Source organism: Peromyscus leucopus, chromosome 15 (genome assembly GCF_004664715.2).
Source record: "Peromyscus leucopus breed LL Stock chromosome 15, UCI_PerLeu_2.1, whole genome shotgun sequence".
Taxonomy (NCBI): domain Eukaryota; kingdom Metazoa; phylum Chordata; class Mammalia; order Rodentia; family Cricetidae; genus Peromyscus; species Peromyscus leucopus.
The window spans coordinates 35,169,454-35,188,135 of record NC_051076.1 but is presented as its reverse complement, the minus strand read 5'-3'; the positions used below and the strand labels follow the sequence as shown (position 1 = coordinate 35,188,135).

General features: G+C 38.0%; 1 protein-coding gene across 5 annotated transcripts in view; it reads left to right on the top strand.

Annotated features, from left to right (window-relative positions):
* Kifap3 (kinesin associated protein 3) overlaps positions 1-18,682 on the top strand; it is a 136,549-nt gene that overhangs the window by 32,379 nt on the left and 85,488 nt on the right. For all 5 annotated transcript variants that reach the window (XM_037211319.1, XM_037211318.1, XM_037211320.1 and 2 more), the window contains exons 8-10: positions 1,126-1,224; positions 8,971-9,149; positions 10,544-10,706. In XM_037211319.1, coding sequence (XP_037067214.1) covers positions 1,126-1,224; positions 8,971-9,149; positions 10,544-10,706 — 441 coding nt within the window. The remainder of the gene's footprint in view (positions 1-1,125; positions 1,225-8,970; positions 9,150-10,543; positions 10,707-18,682) is intronic.

Below are 18,682 nucleotides of genomic sequence, written 5' to 3'. Positions count from 1 at the left end.
TAGACTGCTTTATTGAAACAGCGAGGGGCCAGCCTTTCCACAGGATGGAAGTTGAGTGCATTTAGAGGGGCCGGGGGACAAGTATATATACATAGGTAGCTCCTAGGAAGTTACAGCTATTGAATGGGACCAGACTGGGTTGTTTTCCATACCTGGGCATACTGTTTCTACAGGCGGAGCTGAAGTCAGGCTGGGGCAAGCCATTCTTTATGGCTAGGGGCTACTGCCCATTAACCTGACTCAATTCCTTATGACCTGAAGCTATTATCCCGTAAGTCCTGTCTGGCCAGAGTGGTACATTCATTAAACCTCCTATTTTGGAACTCTTTAGAATCAAATCTCTCTCCCTCTCTCTCTCATGCGCGGTTTTTCGAGACAGGGTTTCTTTGTATAGACCTGGCTGTCCTGTAACTCACTCTGAAGACCAAGCTAGTCTCGAACTTAGAGAGATGTGCCTGGCTCTGCCTCAAATGCTGGGATTGAAGGTGTGGGCCACCACCTCCTGGTTTAAATATCTTTCTCTTGGAGTCTCTAACCTGAGCAAGGTGCTAAAAACCTTTAGATTTAATCTGCATATTTGCATATTTTGGGTGTCTGCCTCAAGTAGAGTCTTTTATTCTTAGCAACTACATCAATTTCTGTAAAGAAAGTAATCTTTTTAATGGACCCACTTATAAAGTTTGCTGGAAGTTATAGACTTGGCAACTTTAATAAGATATTTGCATGTAATTACTGCAAATCCAAGTATTTGGTGAAGTTCAAACAATTCATCATTCTAGGACTCCAAGGAAATTATGGGATCTTTGGCTAGCATGTCCTGTTATGCATAGCCCTGCAGTTAAGATTCTAGTTGAACCGTTGGCTAGGGAGTAATGTTGCAGCCAGGCTTGATAGCACCCATGTCTTCAACACCAGCACTCCAGAGGCAGAGTTAGCTGATCTCTATCTGTTTGGGGCCAGCTTAGTCTACATAGTAAGTTCCAGGTCTGCCAGAGTTACATAATGAAACCCTATCCTAATAAATACTAATAATTTGCATATAAAAATAATAGCACTGTTGTCAAAGTAGTCCAGTAGACTTTCTTCACTTCAGTTCATGCCTGTGATCCTTAACTTGAGTTTTACTCGATGAAGACCTTGAAAATCAGACGTTGAGAAAGGATTATGACAAAACCTTTAAAAAGTACCAGGGGCTTGTGGTGAAACAAGAACAGCTATTGAGAGGTATGAGCTCCTGAACATTCCCTGAGACCTGACACTTGGAGACCGGTGCAGAGTTTTAAAACGTTTTTCATTTAATAAAGAATAAGCCCTGTTTCTAAGACTGGTTGACTAATAAGAGACTTTAATATTATATGGTTTTGCTGTCACTTAAGATGAAAAGTTTTAAGATTTAGTTAGAATGATATGGATCCTTTGAGTATTCAAGTCCTGACTTACAGTAACTGGATTTTTGTTTATTTGATGAACTTTGTACATGGGAATATTAATACATGGATAAGTTTGTATTCCCTGATAGTTCTTAGCTTATCTAACTACAGTAAATTTTTCAAGTTTTGCTGCTGTTCTGTTTTGTGTGGCAGAGCTAGGAACCACACCAAGGACTGCACTGTTAGACAGGCATCCTGCTGCTGAACCGTGTCTCCCCGGCCTGTTTTAAAGATTTGAAGTTGAGTGGTCAAGTTCAGCCTATTGTAGAAAAAGCCACCTTTCCAGTGTAAAATGTTTAAAGACTAGAACATAGTAACTTACACCTGGGTTAGCATATCAGTCACAATACAGTAGATCTCCAAAAATAATGTCTTATTAGAATTTTAAAACACTGAGCTAATTTTTAACATGTAAAATAGTGAGCTCTATTCCAAACCAAAATACTATATGCAAATGTTTTGTGTTCTGTTTAAGCAATTTTATTGAGAGAAAATTGATAGGTAGTAAATTGCGTACTATTAAAATTCACAATTTGGTAAATTTTAATGTATGCAAATAATTACAGAACTGAGACCATATTCAAGGTAGACATGTCCATCACTCCCATAGCTTCCTTATGTATTTGTTGTTTTTCCTTCATTTTTTTCTTCCCCCCTTTCTCTAGTAATTTAGAGAAATAAATGGAATTATATAATATCATGTTTGGTCAGAATAAGGATATGTCCATATTGTTGGATTTATCAGTAATGTTTCCTTTTAATTATTCCTTGTAATTCTCTGTATTCTCTTGTTTGGGATCATTTGAGATCTTTCCAGTTTTGGCAATTGCTATGCTCCTTTGAGTAATCATGTATAAGGCCTTATATGGTCAGATACCATTTCCTCTGTTTATATCCCTAGAGATGGCATAGTGAGCAAGCAATGTTCAGCTTCATAGAAGACTAGCATTACAGAGAAGTGGTCTCCCTGCAGTCCTCCTACCCAGGGCTTCAACCATTAGTGTATAAAAGTCTCAAATTATTTTATTGAAAAAGACTGATATGAGCTGGGTGGTGGCAGCACACACCTTTAATCCCAGCACTTGGTAGGCAGGGGCAGGACCAGGTAGATCTTTTGAGATTGAGGCCAGCCTGGTCTACAGAGCAAATTCCAGGTTGGCCAGAAAAACAGAGAAACCCTGTGTTAAAAAAACAAACAAATAAACAACAAAGAAAAGGAAAAGAAGGAAGAAATAAAGAAAAGGGCCGATATGATCAATCTTACTAATTTTAGTTAATTTATAATATATTACAATTTTGATTTGATTTTACCTGCCCACTAGTTAGGTCAAGAGTCTTTTCATATATTGATCTGCATATCTTTTGTTGAACCCTCCTTTGATGTCTTTTGTTTATTCCTTAGTGGGATTGTTCTCTGTGCATATGTGTGTGTGTATATGTATTATATGTATGTGTGTGTTCGTATGATCTGTTTTATACAAACCTTTACAAAATTCAAGATGGGCAAAGACTTTCAGTTTGTGGTTATATCTTTTCACTCACTAATGTCTTTTGAAGATGAGAATTTCTAATTTTTATGAATTGCAGTTTATTTAGTCTTTCATGGATCCTGGTTTTTGGCATTGCATCTCAACCATCTTCCTAACTGGAGTGTACAGTGGTTGTCTGCTGTGTTTTGTTCTAGAAGTTCTGTCATTGCGGGGTTTGCACTTAAGTCAGTGATGCATTTGGAATGCATTTGAATGAGGCAGCTCCTTATTTGTTTGGCATATGAATGTGTGGTTATTCATGCACCACTTATTTCAAATACTGAATTTGTTTCACAGACTGAGTTGGTTCTGTCTTTGCCAAAAAGTCTCTTGTCCATATATTGCATGGCTGCTTGGTACCCTGTCCTCTCCTGTCCATCACTTTTGTGTGGTTTATTGCTGGTAGCACAGCATTCTGATTATAGAAAGTTTTTATAGAATTTTGTTTTAAGTATAAAGCAAAAAAAAAAAAAAAAAGAGAGACTTGTTAAATGTGGTCACATGGGGAAGAAGAGCAAAGAGATATGGAGAGCCCCTCAAGTATGTGTGTGTATTGTTTTGAAGAAATCAGAGTTTAAATAGGGGGTCATGGATTTGCACATCCAAGCAGTCCTGGTCAAGGTGTGGTCCAGCCCACTATTGACCCAGCCTTGTCTGGGCTTCAGTCTCTCCCTAGAACTGTATGAAGTCTCCTTCTCAGAAACAAGCTCCCCCTCTGGCTGTTGCCTTTTCCTTCTCTCAGCATGAGATTCCTGAGGAAATTTCCATTTCTTTGGGGTCCATTGTCCAGTAGTCTGCTTCTATCTCTTTAAAATGTCATCATTCCTGCCAGACGTCTAACATTTCCCCACTTCATGTTTTAGCTCCTTAATCTTGAGGGGGAACATTTTCATGAAACAAATATATATAATACAACTAGTGACCTAGGTTAGAACATATTTAATTAGTGCCAGGTAGCCATGCATAAGAACCATTTTTCACAACCTCTTGGCATTTAGTTACTTTTGAAAGGGTTGGCATAAGCAATTCCATCTTGTTGGTTTGAGAAAGGGTCTCATTTTAAAGCCTAGGCTGGCCTCAAAATGATGTTCCTCTTGTTTCAGCTTTCCTAATGGTGGGATTGCATGCCTACCATGATTGTTTCAGTTCTGATGGTCTCCCCCATGGACTCTCAAAACTTTCTGAAGACATTGTTGATTAACCCTCTGGGGGTTTGTTCTCTATTGTTCCACAGTGCTAGGGAAAGACTGGTCCTGGTTGGTCTGATTTGGACCTACACTGGGAGAAGAAGATAAGTGACAGTTGTCAAGGTTAACTTGGGCCAATAAGCCCCATAGGCTCAATTTAAGCAATGGAATATAGACGATATGGCTCTTAGGCCAGGTTTGCCTAAAGTCCATTCTGCTTTTCCTGTGGGAAATATCGTAACACTTCAAAAATGTTTAGGTTCCCTTGTCAGAAGCTGTCCTTCTGTAGAATGTTAACAGCTTACTTATAAGACTATAGAACACAGCTATCAAGTAATACACAGTGGTTAGCTGGAAGGCCTTACAAAAACCACAGCAATACAGATAAAAACTATTTTGAAAAATGAGTAATTGGGTACAGACTTACAGATGTCTAACACCTCTCATTCTTTAAAAGGCTTACGTAGTTTTTATGCATGCATTGTCTCACTTTCTCATACAGGTGTTGTGGCTTCTGGAATCTTTTTCTCCTCAGAGTTAGCTCAGGCTATTTACCCTGGCCCATGGCCAGAGGGAAGCAGGGCATGTTCTGGCCTGCTGTGCCGTTAGCTCAGGGTGGCTTCTGGCTGGCTGAAGCCACTGTTGCTCTCTCTCCTTTAGCAGATACATTGTGCTGAGCAGTGGCTCTTGGCTGCTTTGCATGGATGACTTTACGTGCTTTTTAACTTTGTCAATTTTGCATAATATGCAAAGTTTGCATACACAACTACATGTTTCTAGTCAGATGTGTAGGGCATCAGATATACTAAAATTAATTTAAAAGAGTTGCTTTCAAAGCAGTCATCTGCAGCACAAGATGATGATTTCTTTAGCTTATTTGGGGCTTAATTTGCTCTATTTTGTTATGTTTTAATATGGAAACTGAGGTCATTTGTTTAAGAGTGTGGTTCTGGAACACAAATGTTCCCTCTGACAGCAACCCACCTATATTCATATGTTTTGTATTCATTTATAATTTTATTTAGTTAAGATTAATTTCCATTTCTTTGTTTGTTTTTAGCCCATAGGTTATTTACACAGCAGTCATTTTGTCCAGATAAGTGGGGATTTTCCGGAGATCTTAGTGTCATTGATATTTAATTTCACTATCATCGGAGAAAATGCTTTGTATGCATTCACTCCTCTGAGGCTTATTTTATGATCTGGAATGTAGTCTTTCTCAGTGAAGATCTTATGTACACTTGAATATGCAGCCTGCTGCATTCAGTGGGGTTTCCTATAAATGCCAGTGAGAAATTGACCATTTGTTGTAGTTTTAAGTCATCTGTGTTCAAGTATTCATTGTTAACTTGTCTCATATTACGTTTTCTGTCAAGTGATAATCTCATTTTATATGTAGTGATAAAGCTGTTTTTTTTCTGACTGCATGTGGTGTCAGGAACTTGTAATCCTACCCCTTAGGAAGGTACTGCAGGAAGATTACAGATTTAAGGTCAACCTGGACTGCTTAGCAAGGCTCTGTCTCAGAACATAAAAGGAAGCAAACAAAAAACTGTAAAATCTGTTACATTATAAATCCTATATTTATTTTTATATTAAAATTTGATTTCTGACATTTTGTAATACAGAAATTAGTTTAAGCATTGATATGTATAGTGATCACTTCCATTGATTTTATTAATTTCTGGACATATATTATTCCTTGCTGCTCTTAATTTCTATCTGTGAGATTTCCTTTAATATTTATAAGTCAAGGTTCACTGGTAAAGATGCCTTTTTTTTAAATCTTTGACATTCGTAAATGCCTTTTCCTTCTTTTTTAAAAATATTTTCATGGGGTTTGGAATTCTAGGGAAAAACATTTCCCTGTAGTCTGATGATATTGGAATTCTGGGTTGAAAATTTACCCTCTTAGGGCTAGAGAGTTGGCTTAGTGGAACACTGGCTGTTTTTCTAGAGAATGCAGGTTTGATTCCCAGGGCCCTCTTCTGTGAACTCTTGGCTTCCATCAGACCCTTAAGTCCATCTACTTTGCTCAGAGGTTGGTCAGGTTCTGCCCGGCTTCTTCCTTGTGTGGTGATATAGGAACTTCCCCTAGACAGTCATATGGCTATTCCCTTTGTTTTCTGCCTCTCAGATTACTGTACTTCATTGTTTGATGTCTAGTATTGTGAAAATTTAGTTTGTGTATTTCAATCTTTTGTTGTTTCTATGGCCATATAAAACCAATGCCTGCTGTAACGAAGTAGTTCAAAGTGGCTCTCTTAAACCAAGGAAATTATTCTCACAGTTCTGAAGGCCAGAAGGCCAAAATCAAAGTAATCTTAGGACCATGTTTCTTCTGTTGGTTCTAGAGAAGTATTGCTTATTACCTCTTTGTCATTTTGACATCTCTCAACTGTCTGGTACTTTTGGCTTGTTGCTAATCACTCCGGTGTCTTCTTCCATCTTCAACTAGGGCTTCAGCTACTGCATTAAGAGTCTCACCTAATTCATTATTGCATCATTTTATCTACTATAGTTGCAAGTTTATATTTCCAAATACAGCCCAATGCTAAGGTCCTATTAAATTTAAGTAGGCACTGTTCAACTTGCTATGTCTACATTGGCTACCCACAAATGGCTTCTGTATGCTTTCAGCACAATTATAAAATCTTGCATTATCTTACATGGAAGCTTGGCATAATGCAGCAGTATAAATGAGCTTGAGATTCTGCTGGTATGTGTTTTCATTTAGTTCTGCTGTCTCTTACCTATGTAGACAGGGAAAGTTGCTTAAGTTTATGTACATCTAGTTTTCCCATCTATAAGCTGTTTATGCTATTTTGCTCATAGATATTTTAGAATTAAAGTGAGTTACTTATTTTTGTTGAGTAGCATAATAGCTGTCATACAGGCAAGTATAATTTGCCTTTCTATCACAGATATTTCTAAATAGGTATTTATCAACTTACATTAATATATTTAAGCACATGCATATATTTCCATCTCCTTTGCATTAAGGTTTCACGGTGGATGATAAGACTGTGTTAAAAGAGGGCTGGGAAAGATGATGCATGCCAGTGTCTCTAGCACTGGGGAAGCTTAGATAGGAAGATCACATCAGCCTGGGCTAATGGTGAACTTCTTTCTAAACAGACAGAATCATTAGATGCAATGTTAGAATGATGAACAACATTCAGACTTTAAAGAGAAGGCAAAAGGATTATATTCATCAATAACCTACAAAATTTTGACAGAAAAGAATCTTTAAATATCACTGTGAAACTTCTGATCAAGGCAAAATGAGAACTACTACCTATCAACCTGTCAAACAATTCTCACTTTCAGAAAGGAAGAGTCTTGAGTTTCTGTAGCACAAATTCTAATTAGTCTTAAGAATAAAAAAACTAGCAAGTGGTGGTGGCACACGCCTTTAATCCCAGCACTTGGGAAGCAGAGCCAGACGAATCTCATGAGTTCGAGGCCAGCCTGGTCTACAGAGTGAGATCAGGACAGGCTCCAAAACTACATGGAGAAACCCTGTCTCAAAAAACCTAAATAAATAAATAAATAAATAAATAAATAAATAAATAAATAAATAAATAAATAAATAATAAAAATAAAAAACCTGAGCTAGATATTGGGGTAAGTGCTGAAAGATCAATAAAGGAGCCAGCCAGTAGAGAGACTTCTTAACTCTACAGAATCCTCAGCCTGAAAGGGGCAAGATCCTGTCTCTGCAAATCCTCAGACTAAATGCAATGAGCTCCTGTCTCCTCCAGCCTTATTTATATTCCTCTCTCCACCCAGCCATATCACTTCCTGTCTCTACCTCCCTACTGCTGCGATTAAAGGTGTGTAACTCCCAAATACTGGAATTAAAGGCATGAGCCACCACCTCCTGGCTCTGTTTCTCTTTTAGACAAACTCACAGAGATGCACCTGCCTCTGCCTCCCAAGTGCTGGAATTAAAGGTGTGCACCACCAGTGCCTGGCCTCTATGGCTAATCTACACTCTGATCTTTAGACAAGCTGTAATTTGTTAGATTACAAACAAAATATCACCACAAGTTTCTTTAGGGAACTGACATCTTTATTACAGGCATCTAAAGGAAATTTTGTTGAGAACTAGTAAGGCTTGCCCTTAGCTCCATCTGACATAACAGTTGTACTTCTTGACTCTTGTAGTGACTTGCAGAAAATGGGTTTGAATGTGAGAAATAGATACTTTTGTATCATCAAACCTGTCAATTGTATCCCTAGGGATGGCAAGTTTCACAGTAGCCTTCCGAGATAGAAGTTTTTGTAATGATTTGTTTCCTTATTTTTGTATGCATTGTTATTTCCCTTGTTTATTATTTGCTGATTTACAAATCTTTAATTGCCATAATTACTATTAAACTGTAAGCTCCTGGAAAGTGTGAACTATTAGATTTATTTTTATGGTCTCAGCTTCTGAGGAATATAATGCTCATAGCACACATGTGACATGGAAGCAGAAATGAGGCTATTGGGGGAAGGAAAGGCACCCCGGGGGTTAGGTGTGCTGAGGGTTAGGTGTGCCAAAGAGGGATGAGGAGTAACAAAAACAAGAGACATCTGAAAATGCACAGTTAAATTTGATATATTGTGTGCTAACTAAAACTGTAATAAAAGAGAGCAGTTAGAGGAAATTCTATTAGATAATATCCATAAAGCTTGAATGATTTAATTATGTTAAAAAATTTAAAATAATATAGAACCTTTTTAGAACTGTCTCCCTGACCTTTGTAAGCAGAACTGATTTTTGAAATTATTGCTTGAATATGCAGTCCCTCAGCTCTCATGTGTTTTCTTTTCCAGTTGCACTCTATCTGCTTTTGAATCTTGCTGAGGACACCCGGACAGAACTGAAGATGAGGAACAAGAACATCGTCCACATGCTGGTGAAGGCTCTTGATCGGGACAACTTCGAGCTGCTCATTCTCGTTGTGTCATTCTTAAAGAAACTCAGTATTTTTATGGAGAATAAAAACGACATGGTAACGTACAGAGCTCCTCCAAATGATCTCTATTGGCTGTTTTTAAGTTAGCATATTCTGATAAAGCATAAACATTCTACCCCTACTAAGGTAATTGTGAATATTTTATAACTGTAACAGCTTCAGTAGGAAATATAGCTGATATCATTACTATTCTAGATAGTTGAAGCTTTCTAGGTAAAAGTATTTTCTAATATGCCATAGATTAGATATGCATGATATCTTAAAAATAATAGCTTGAACTGGAGGTTCATTTGATGTTGCTTAAACTATTTTACCTTTTAAATTTCTGATTTTTGTGTATTTAGTTTAGTTCAAATGCTTATATTTAAGTATGATCATCCTGAAATGGTTAACCCATCAGAAAGAGCTCAACATTAATATTTCATTTACATTTAAATCCAGTAATATCATAGAATTGAAAAGTAGAAAACAACACATCTTATCAAACATCATTTTTATTCAGGAAGAAAAGAATGAGGTTCAGCAAAGTTAATTTCTCATCCACAGTTATGATGTGTTTAATATTATAATTCAGATTTTTACTTTAGACAAACATGTTTCAGTTTTATGTGGGAGAAATGCTCTTACATGTGACAGCCTCTTATGGAATTAGTATTTTAGAACTCAACTAGACCTTACATGCATGACTACATGTAGTCACTCTAGTACTTGATTTTACCCTGAGACAGCGAAGGATCACAGACACTAACATGACTGTAGAGTCAGCTTCATAGATTTCTTTTCTTTGCCTCCTCTGGGGGACAATGTAATCTTTATTTTGTTGTTGTTTAGCTTGTTGGATTTTATTGTTTGTTTGGTTGATTGGTTGGTTGGTTTGGGGGGTCTTTTGAGACAAAGTGTCATTTAGCCCAGGTTGTCCTCAAACTTAAGTAGCAAGGTTGGTCTTGATCTTTTGCCTTCAACTCTCAAGTGCTGGGATTACAGGTGTGTACCCCAATCCCATTATTTTCTTGTTGTTTTTAAGCAGGACTAAGGATTTAGTTGAGAATTTCTTATCTTTATATAATGTGTTTTGATCAAATCAAATCCACGTTCCCTCCCCTTCAATTTCTTCCCTGTTCTCCACCACACCCCACTTTGCTTCCCAACTTCATGAACTCAATTGTGCAGTGTTTTCAAGGATCAAATGCAATTTGTTTTCCTGTTGATGACAGATAAATGAGGGAAGGAAATGGATGATGTAGGAGTCTGTGTTTCCTCCTGAAAAGTTTGATTTCAGGCTAAAAAAAAAGTTTGATTTATAGGTTGAAATGAGAATATACACTAATACATACTTATGAAATAGTTATTCATTCAAATAAAAACAGACTTGTAACCTTTTATATCTTATTTTACAATCTAATGTAAGTGTGTTTTATTTTTTACTATAGGTAGAGATGGATATTGTTGAAAAACTGGTAAAAATGATACCCTGTGAGCATGAAGATCTCCTGAATATCACTCTCCGGCTTTTATTAAATCTCTCCTTTGACACGGGCCTGAGGAACAAGATGGTACAAGTGGGACTTCTCCCAAAGCTCACTGCACTCCTGGGTATGCTTTAAACATTGATGATGTGTTTCTTGACATTTCCAGGATTGTTGGGAAGTTGAACTTTGTGTAGAAAAGATTTCTGAGCAAAAGTTATCCCTCATACATATTCTTCAACAACAAATTGAAGAGTTAAAAAATAAGCAGATTGATAAAATATAACCTGTCCCAGGATTTTCTAGTTGTAGAATGAACTGGAGTAAGAAATTTAAACCATATGACTTTTACTTCATTGTATGGTTTGAATGTGAAATGCCCCTCATAGACTCATGTGTCTGAACATTTGGTGCCATGATGCTGTTTGGGAGGTTGTGGATCCTTTAGGATTTGAGGCTTGCTGGAGGAAGTGGTCACTGGGGCAGGTCTTGAGGATAGCAAGGTCTTGAGGCGTTTCTAGCACAGCTCTACTTCCCACTCACTCTCTGCTTCCTGACCGCCAATGTATATGACCAGCTGTCCTGATTTCGCTGCCCTGCCATGTTAAAGAAGTATCTGTCTAGGTTAGTTGACACTTTTAATTGGATTATTTTACTAACTACTAATGAAATTTTAGAGTTCCTTCTATCTTCGGGATTTTAACCCTCCATCAAATGGAAAATTTATAAATGTTTTCTTCATTTTGTAGATTGTCTTGGTTGTATAGAAGCCTTTGAGTTTTATGTATTCCAACCCATTTTGGCTTTCTTACCTAAGCTTTTGAAATCTTTTCCTAAAGGTCATTTTCTATTATAATGTCTCAAAACATTTTTCCTGTAGTTTTGTCCAATAGTATCATAGTTAGAGGTCTTATATTTAAGCTTTTTAATTCATTTTAAGTTGACATTTTTATATATAATGATTTAAAATGTCTAGTTTCTTCTACACATATATGATGTTCTTCATAATGCCATCTATTGGGGAGCTCATCCTTATCTAATGCCTGTGCTCAACACCTTTTGTTGGAAATGAGCTTCATGTAGATTTGGGTTTGCTCCTAGGCTCTCTCTTCTGTTCCACTTTTCAGTCTTATTTTTATTCCAATACCCATACTATCAAATCATTGTATTTTCCTAATAGACTTTGAAAGCAAGTAATGTCTCTTGCTTTTTATTATTATAATCAAAATTTCGTTGACCAATATTTTGTAGTTTCATATGAACTTTAGTATTATTTTTATTAGTTCTGTGGAGAATATCATTGGTATTTTGATAAAGACTTACAGAATCTGTAAATTGCTTCAGATAATATGGATATTTAGCAGTATTTAATTTTTTTCATTTCATGAATACATAATGTAAAATCCTGTGTGTGTGTATCCTTCAGTGTTGTTCATCAATATTTTATAGATATTATGGAGCCCTTTTATTTTGGTTAAACTTCATTACCAGGCATCTTTTTACCTTTTTAAAATAAGATTGCATCATTCATGTTTATTTTTTGTAATTTACTATTTGTTACAGAAGAGTCCTACTAACTTGTATATGTTCATTTTGTATATTGGAATTTTGTTGAATTTTTTAAATTAAGTAGGGTAGAATGTTTGAAGATTTGTGCATATGAGCTCATATGATTTGCAAATGATTGCAATTTTGAAGGAAATCTAGCTGTTGTCCATTTAGTATATTATCTATGGGCTTGTATGTAGCTTTCATTATATTTAGATATAATGCCCTGATACATAATTGACTCAGAGTTTTCTTTCATGAAGGGATATTTTATTCTGTTAAATGTTTTGGTTTGCTTTGGTATTTTTCTTTCTAGTGAGATAATTAGATTTTTCATTCTATTTGTGTGGTATATCATGTTTATAGATTTGTGTGCATTAAAGCATCCTTGCATTTCTGACATGAATATCACTTGATGGTGGTGAATTTTTTATGTGCTAGTGAATTAATATTTTGATAGGAAGTATTTTTTCGTCTGTGTTCATTAGATTATTACCTATGATTTGTTGTTATTTGTTTTAACTTTCTTTTTATTTATTCTTTGTGTCTTTCACATCATGTATCTCAATCCCATTCATTTCCCAATCCCTTCATATCTGCCCTCTGCCCTTGCAACTTCCCTAAGATAAAATGTAAAAGAAAAAAAAAAAAAGAAAGAACTCTCAATCTCATCGTGGAAGCTATAGTGTGACTCACGAGTCATGCAGTAAACCCTTTTATCCATATATCTTTACTTGCAAGTGTTCATTACAAAGAGTCATTGGTCAGGTTCAAGGCCCCTGGTTTCTGCTACACTGTCAATGCTGGACTCTCACTGGACTCCTCTTGAATATCCTGTTGCTGACCCATGTCGTGGAGATCCTGCAGCTTTGGGTCTGCTGGACTTGCCCCTTCACATGCTCCAGCAGATCATAGATGGGGTGAACGTTGGGGTGGGCCACCTCATAAACCTGGTTCTAGGTCTGGTAGTAGCAGGGTTGGTCAGCCCACCAGCTCTCCAGCATTGCCCTGGCTAGCTCACCCCTTGCAAGGATGAGCAAGGGCAGGGCCCGTTCTCCTGCTTTCAAGCCTCAGTGTCGGCTCTCCCACACTACACCATCAGAGCCAGCTCTACTGTGTTGCCCAGTGCTACAGCTGGTGAGGGGCTGGAGCAGCTCTCCAGCTCTTATGACCTCAGGGCCAGCTCTCCCACCAGCCTCAGACACTGGGCAAGGTTGAGGGGGAGGATCTCTTCATTCACCCATTCCACCATATAGCAGATGAGGGTCAGGGCTGGATCTCTCATGCTCACATTCTCAGGGGCTGACCCTCTCACCCCTTCCCCACACACACACCCCCCATCAGCAGCTTCATCTCTGCTGTGCTGCCCAGATGAGGGGCAGGGCCCACTTTCCTCCAGTGTTGCAGCTGGTAAAGGGAGGGTCAGCTCCCTCCTCAGCTGGTGGCGCCTTGGTGGGGGTTGTTTTTAGTGTTGGGCATTTATCAAGTTTTTGACTCAGGGTAACACTGGATTTCCTTTTTAGTGTCTTTTTTAAATAGTTTGAAAGGAATTGGTATTAGTTCTCTAAATGTTTTGTAGTGTTCAGCAGTGAAGCCATATGGTCCTGGGCTTTTTTAATGGGAGAACATTCTTTATTACTGATTGATTCTAATTATTACTAGTCTGTTCAGATAGTCTGTCTTTATGATTTAATTTTGATAAGGCATACATTTCCAGGATTTTTTCCATTTCTTTTGCATTATCAAATTTGTTGACATACAGTTCATAAAAATATAACATTTCTTTGTATTCCTGTGCTGTAGTTACAGTAGCTCCTCTTCTGCCTTTAATTCTATTTAAATCTTTTCTCCATTTTTTTCTCATCTAGCTATAGTGTGGAAATTTTTTCTTTTCATGAAGCCAATTTCTAATTGTGTTGATTCTTTCTATTTTTTAAACTTTTATTTATTTCTGCTGCAGTGGTCTCTTTTAATATTGGTTTGATTTGTTCTTGTTTGTTTGTTTAGTTTCCTGAGATGCAAAGATAGGTTGTTTGAGATTTTCTGATATTTTTGATAGAAATGTTGATTGCTGTAAAATTCCCTCTTGCAACTGCTTTACCATACACCTTGGGTTTTGGTGTGTGGCTGCATCTTACAAGGCGGGCAGCAAGGGGATGGAAAGAGACAGTCACACACTCAGACAAGCTGGCATCAGGAAGTCCATACAGTATCTGGGCGGGCTGGGAGAAGACTGGGAGCTTCAGTGGACACTGTCTGAACACACTGTCAACATTCACACTTAGACCAGATGAAGACTTTGGCCTTCTTCTGAGTCTCACTCACCTGGGGAGAAAGTTTTACCAATTTCTCATGTGTCTAACGCTTTGGTCCTCCTTGACATGGCTGGCTCATATCAACACACATCCAACACACATCCACTCAGGACTTCTTCACATACTCAGGGCTTCTTCCATGTTCCGCTGTATTTGTGTGCTGAAAATCATTTTAAATTTCCCCTCTTAATTTCTTTCTTGATTCAATAGTTGTTTGTATGTTTATGTTAAATTTCTATGCCTTTGTATGGTTTCTATTGTTATTGATTTCTAGCTTTATTACATTGTGATTAAATAAGATACTGATATGATCTTAATTACTTTAATTTTTATGGTTTGTTTTGTGACCTACCATATGAACTGTTCTGGAGTATTCCAGGTGTCACTGAAAAATACATCTATTCTACAGCTCTTGGATGAAATGTCCTATAGATGTCTTTTAGGCCCATTGACTGTCAGGCAGAGGTTAACTCTTGTGACTTTGTGTTGGCCTTTTTGTCTGTGTGAGTGGTAAGCTGCTGTATGACTGCTTCACGTGTTTAGTCCTTTTAGTGTTGGATGCACGTGTGTTTCTGATTGGTTTCCTCTGTGTACAGTTGATTCCCTTATCATTATAGAATGACTTTCCATGTTTCGTTTTACTGCTTTTGATTAAAATTACCTCTTCTGATATAAATATAGGTGCTAACTCCTTTTTAGAATCCATTTGTGTGATATATCCATTCTTCCCCCAGCTTTTAGTATATGTGTATCCTTGGAAGTAATCATCATGTACTTGAACCTTTCCATTTTTATTGCATGTATTTTAGCATATATATGTATGCATACATGTGCATGTGTGGTAGGATGCACATGTGCATTCCACATTGTGCATATGGTGATCAGAAGACAACTTGCAGGTGTTGGTTCTCTCCTTCCACCAAGTAGGACCCAGGGATTAAACTCAGGCTGTCAGGCTCAGTGACAGCGTCTTTACCCGCTGAGCCATCTTGCAAGCCTTATTGGACCTTTTTAAAAAACTCCATTGTCGGTTGGAGAGTTGGCCCAGCAGTTTAGAGCATTTCTTGCTCTTACAAAGAACTCAGTTCAATTCCCGGCACCCGCATAGTGGCTCACAACCATCTGAAACTCCAGTCCCAGGGGATCTAATGCTCTTCTCTGACCTCTGTAGGTACCAGGCACACATGTAGGTGCATATACACACATGCAAATAAGACACTCATACACATAAAAAAAATAAATTCCATTATTGCTCTGTGTTTTACTTGGAGAATTTAATTGGTTTAAATTTAATGTCATTATTCATGTCAGGATTTCCTATAGCCATTATATAACTTGTTTTGGGATTTTTTTAATTTGTTTTTTTTTTTTCCTTTGTAATTCCTGTCTTATTTTCAAATAAAACAATATACTTGTATTCCAACCCTCCCTGCATTTTGAATGTTTTGATATCCTATTTTATCTTCTTTTAATATTTCCTCTCTCTTGACATGCTAACATAGTTATTATTTCATTAGGTTTTCTTTCCTCCAGTACCATAGAAATCTTGTGCTGTTCTCTCCTGCTTTGTCTGTGTGAGCCCTGCTGTAAGCCTGCTGTCAGATAACATGGGATACCTTTGAGTATTGTTTGTTTCTTTTATCTGGTGTCTGTAAACTTGCTTACATTTTATGTTATATTTAGTTGATGTGAGTTTGACCTTTCTGTAGTTAGCTATTTGAATTTGTCTAGGTTTAGGGGTTTTTCTGTTACTGTCTTTGAATGAACTGTCTACAGCTTTGGCTTCTAAGGTCCATTTTAGTCTGGTAAGCCCACCAGTTGCTCTTTTGAGCTGTCTCAAGTTCCTCTCACCCTTTGTTCACTCCTGTGACTGTTTTCACGCAGCCTAGCTTTGGACTTTATCTGGTTTGTTATTGATGCCTTCTGTAACATTTTCCATGTCATTTAGCATGCTTTCTTGCTCAAGGATTTGCTTGGTTTTTGTTACTTTATTCCATCTGCTCATTTGCCTGACAAGTTCTTACTGATTTCTTTCTGTATGTTTACTTGAATTTGAGTTCTCAGAGAATAGCAATTTTAAGTTTTCTGTGAGTTCATAAACATCAATCACTCAATTTCTGGCACATTATTATATGCATGTGGTGAGAAAATAGGTCTCTGAAATTTACTGATGTTTGTTGGAACAGCATGAACGCATATGCTTTTAACTATTAGATACGATTCTCAGTCGTCTGTTCATTCCTTCCAGGACTTTAAATCAGAGTGCTTATTTTCTCGAAGCTTGTAGTCACTATTGCTGTGTCACCACGAGATGGCGCCCAAAGGACAAGTTTGCAGTGTGCCCTCCCTGGTGTTTCTCCAGTAGAAACCAAACCCAAAGCCGAGTTTGTCTTAAGTGCCAGCTTGATAAGTTGTAAAGATGGAGTGCATGAGTGCTTTAGAAGGATAATTTGCCACTTCAGCCTTTATTGGAGCCAAGGCAGACACAAAGGTTCATTTTTCTTCGTTTCCTGTGTTCAGGCTCAGCAGAATTTTACTTGATACTTAACATGGAAGGATCAGTCCTAAACTCAGAAGTAAGAGTGGTATCTACTTGCTTCTTCTTCTCCTCCCAAGTAGACCTTAATTCTTTCTGTTATGATGCCTAGGTTTAGAGATGGTATGAAGCTGGCAGTCTCCTGATCACCCACGCCACATTGCTAGCTTACACATGGAACCCAGGGCCTATTGGGGCCATTGTGTGATCAAGACCCAACCGGAGACTTCTGTAGCCAGCTACAGATGATGATAACTAGAATACAATTCTGTCTCATTGCAGTCTTGGGCCTCAAAATGCCAACAGGCAAGTCTAGAGGCTCTATCTGTAGACATTAGCCTGGGACCAAGGACTATGTGGCTCCAGGGATGCTGGATTTCACTCGCTTGACACTGATCTGAGCTTCCCTTTCTCCTCTGCCCTCCAGAAAGTAGAACCTTTCTCTGTTCTACTGCACAAAACCAAGGAAAGGACAGTGGAAGCAATCCTCCCACTGCCAAGGCATAAATAGTCCAGGGGATCTATTTAAGGCCACTGGGCTGGGGGCAGCGGCCATGGAAGTCTGTTCAGTGCTGCGTTTCACTGTGGGTTCTCATGGTGTAGGTTCTTGTTTTAGGGCCTAGAGGGAATTCCCTTTCTTCCACAAGTGGAAGGTATTTCCTTGGATGCTGCGTTGCTTGTGTCTGGGGAAACTGAGCCACAGGAAGCTTTCCTTCATGCTTTCTTCAGTGTATCTTTGTGATTACTCTGGTGCTGGGGTCTCTCACCTGGTGTCCTTCACTCTGGAGAGGTCAGTTCTCATGAATGTGTGCCTGACTGGCGTATGGGTAGGAAGACTGCCATTGGAGTCTTTACTCACATTTTGCTCTACATTCTTGTTCTCTTTCATTCTAGATAGCACTCTCACCTAATTATATATTCACCTCCCAAGAGTCCCACCCTGAAATATCTTCACACTGAAGATTAGGTTTCAGTGTGTAGTTTTTGAGGGGATATAGCCTTTCAATTTGTAACAAGTCTCTTAAAATCAATTACAGCTGTATTTTCTAAAATATTTTTTGTGTACTGTTAAAGTGGTATTGATGTGATTAAAAGCATGAACTGAGGTGACTGTTATCAAGAGATATTCCTGGAGTTTTAGGGCAAGAGCCCTGGCTCTTCAAGATTGACCTGACTGATCTGAGGATAAGTGGTACAATCAATGAGTGGAGATGTAATCACTGCAGCATGTCGGGAAGACCAAGATAAAGGAATTCAGTGACCCCAAGTACATGTTTGGAAAGAGAGAAAGGATTAGGGAAGGGAAGACATAGATATAAATAAGCAGTCTTGGGCAAGGTGTGGTCGTGTTGATCACTGTCTCATTTCTGGTCCTGTGAAATGATTCAGAAAGTCTTCATGGGAGTAGCATGGTTCCCACAGGATGATTTCTTCTGCTCTGGCTGGTAGAGGTGTAATTTTGCACTATCATAAAGAACTTCTCATTTGAATGGTAGTCTGTTGGCTTCCAGTTATTCAGGGGTGCTTTGGTGTTCTTATCCTATCATAAAGGTGCTTACTGACTGATCCTCTTGTTCCTTTAATCCCAGGTAACTTTGTCTTTAGGACAGTGACTAAATGCCAGGCTTTCTACCTAGCTTTTAGTTACCCTGTGGGCTGAGTTAGGCGTTAGTATGTTTTAGCAAAAGCAGTTTCTTAGTGCTA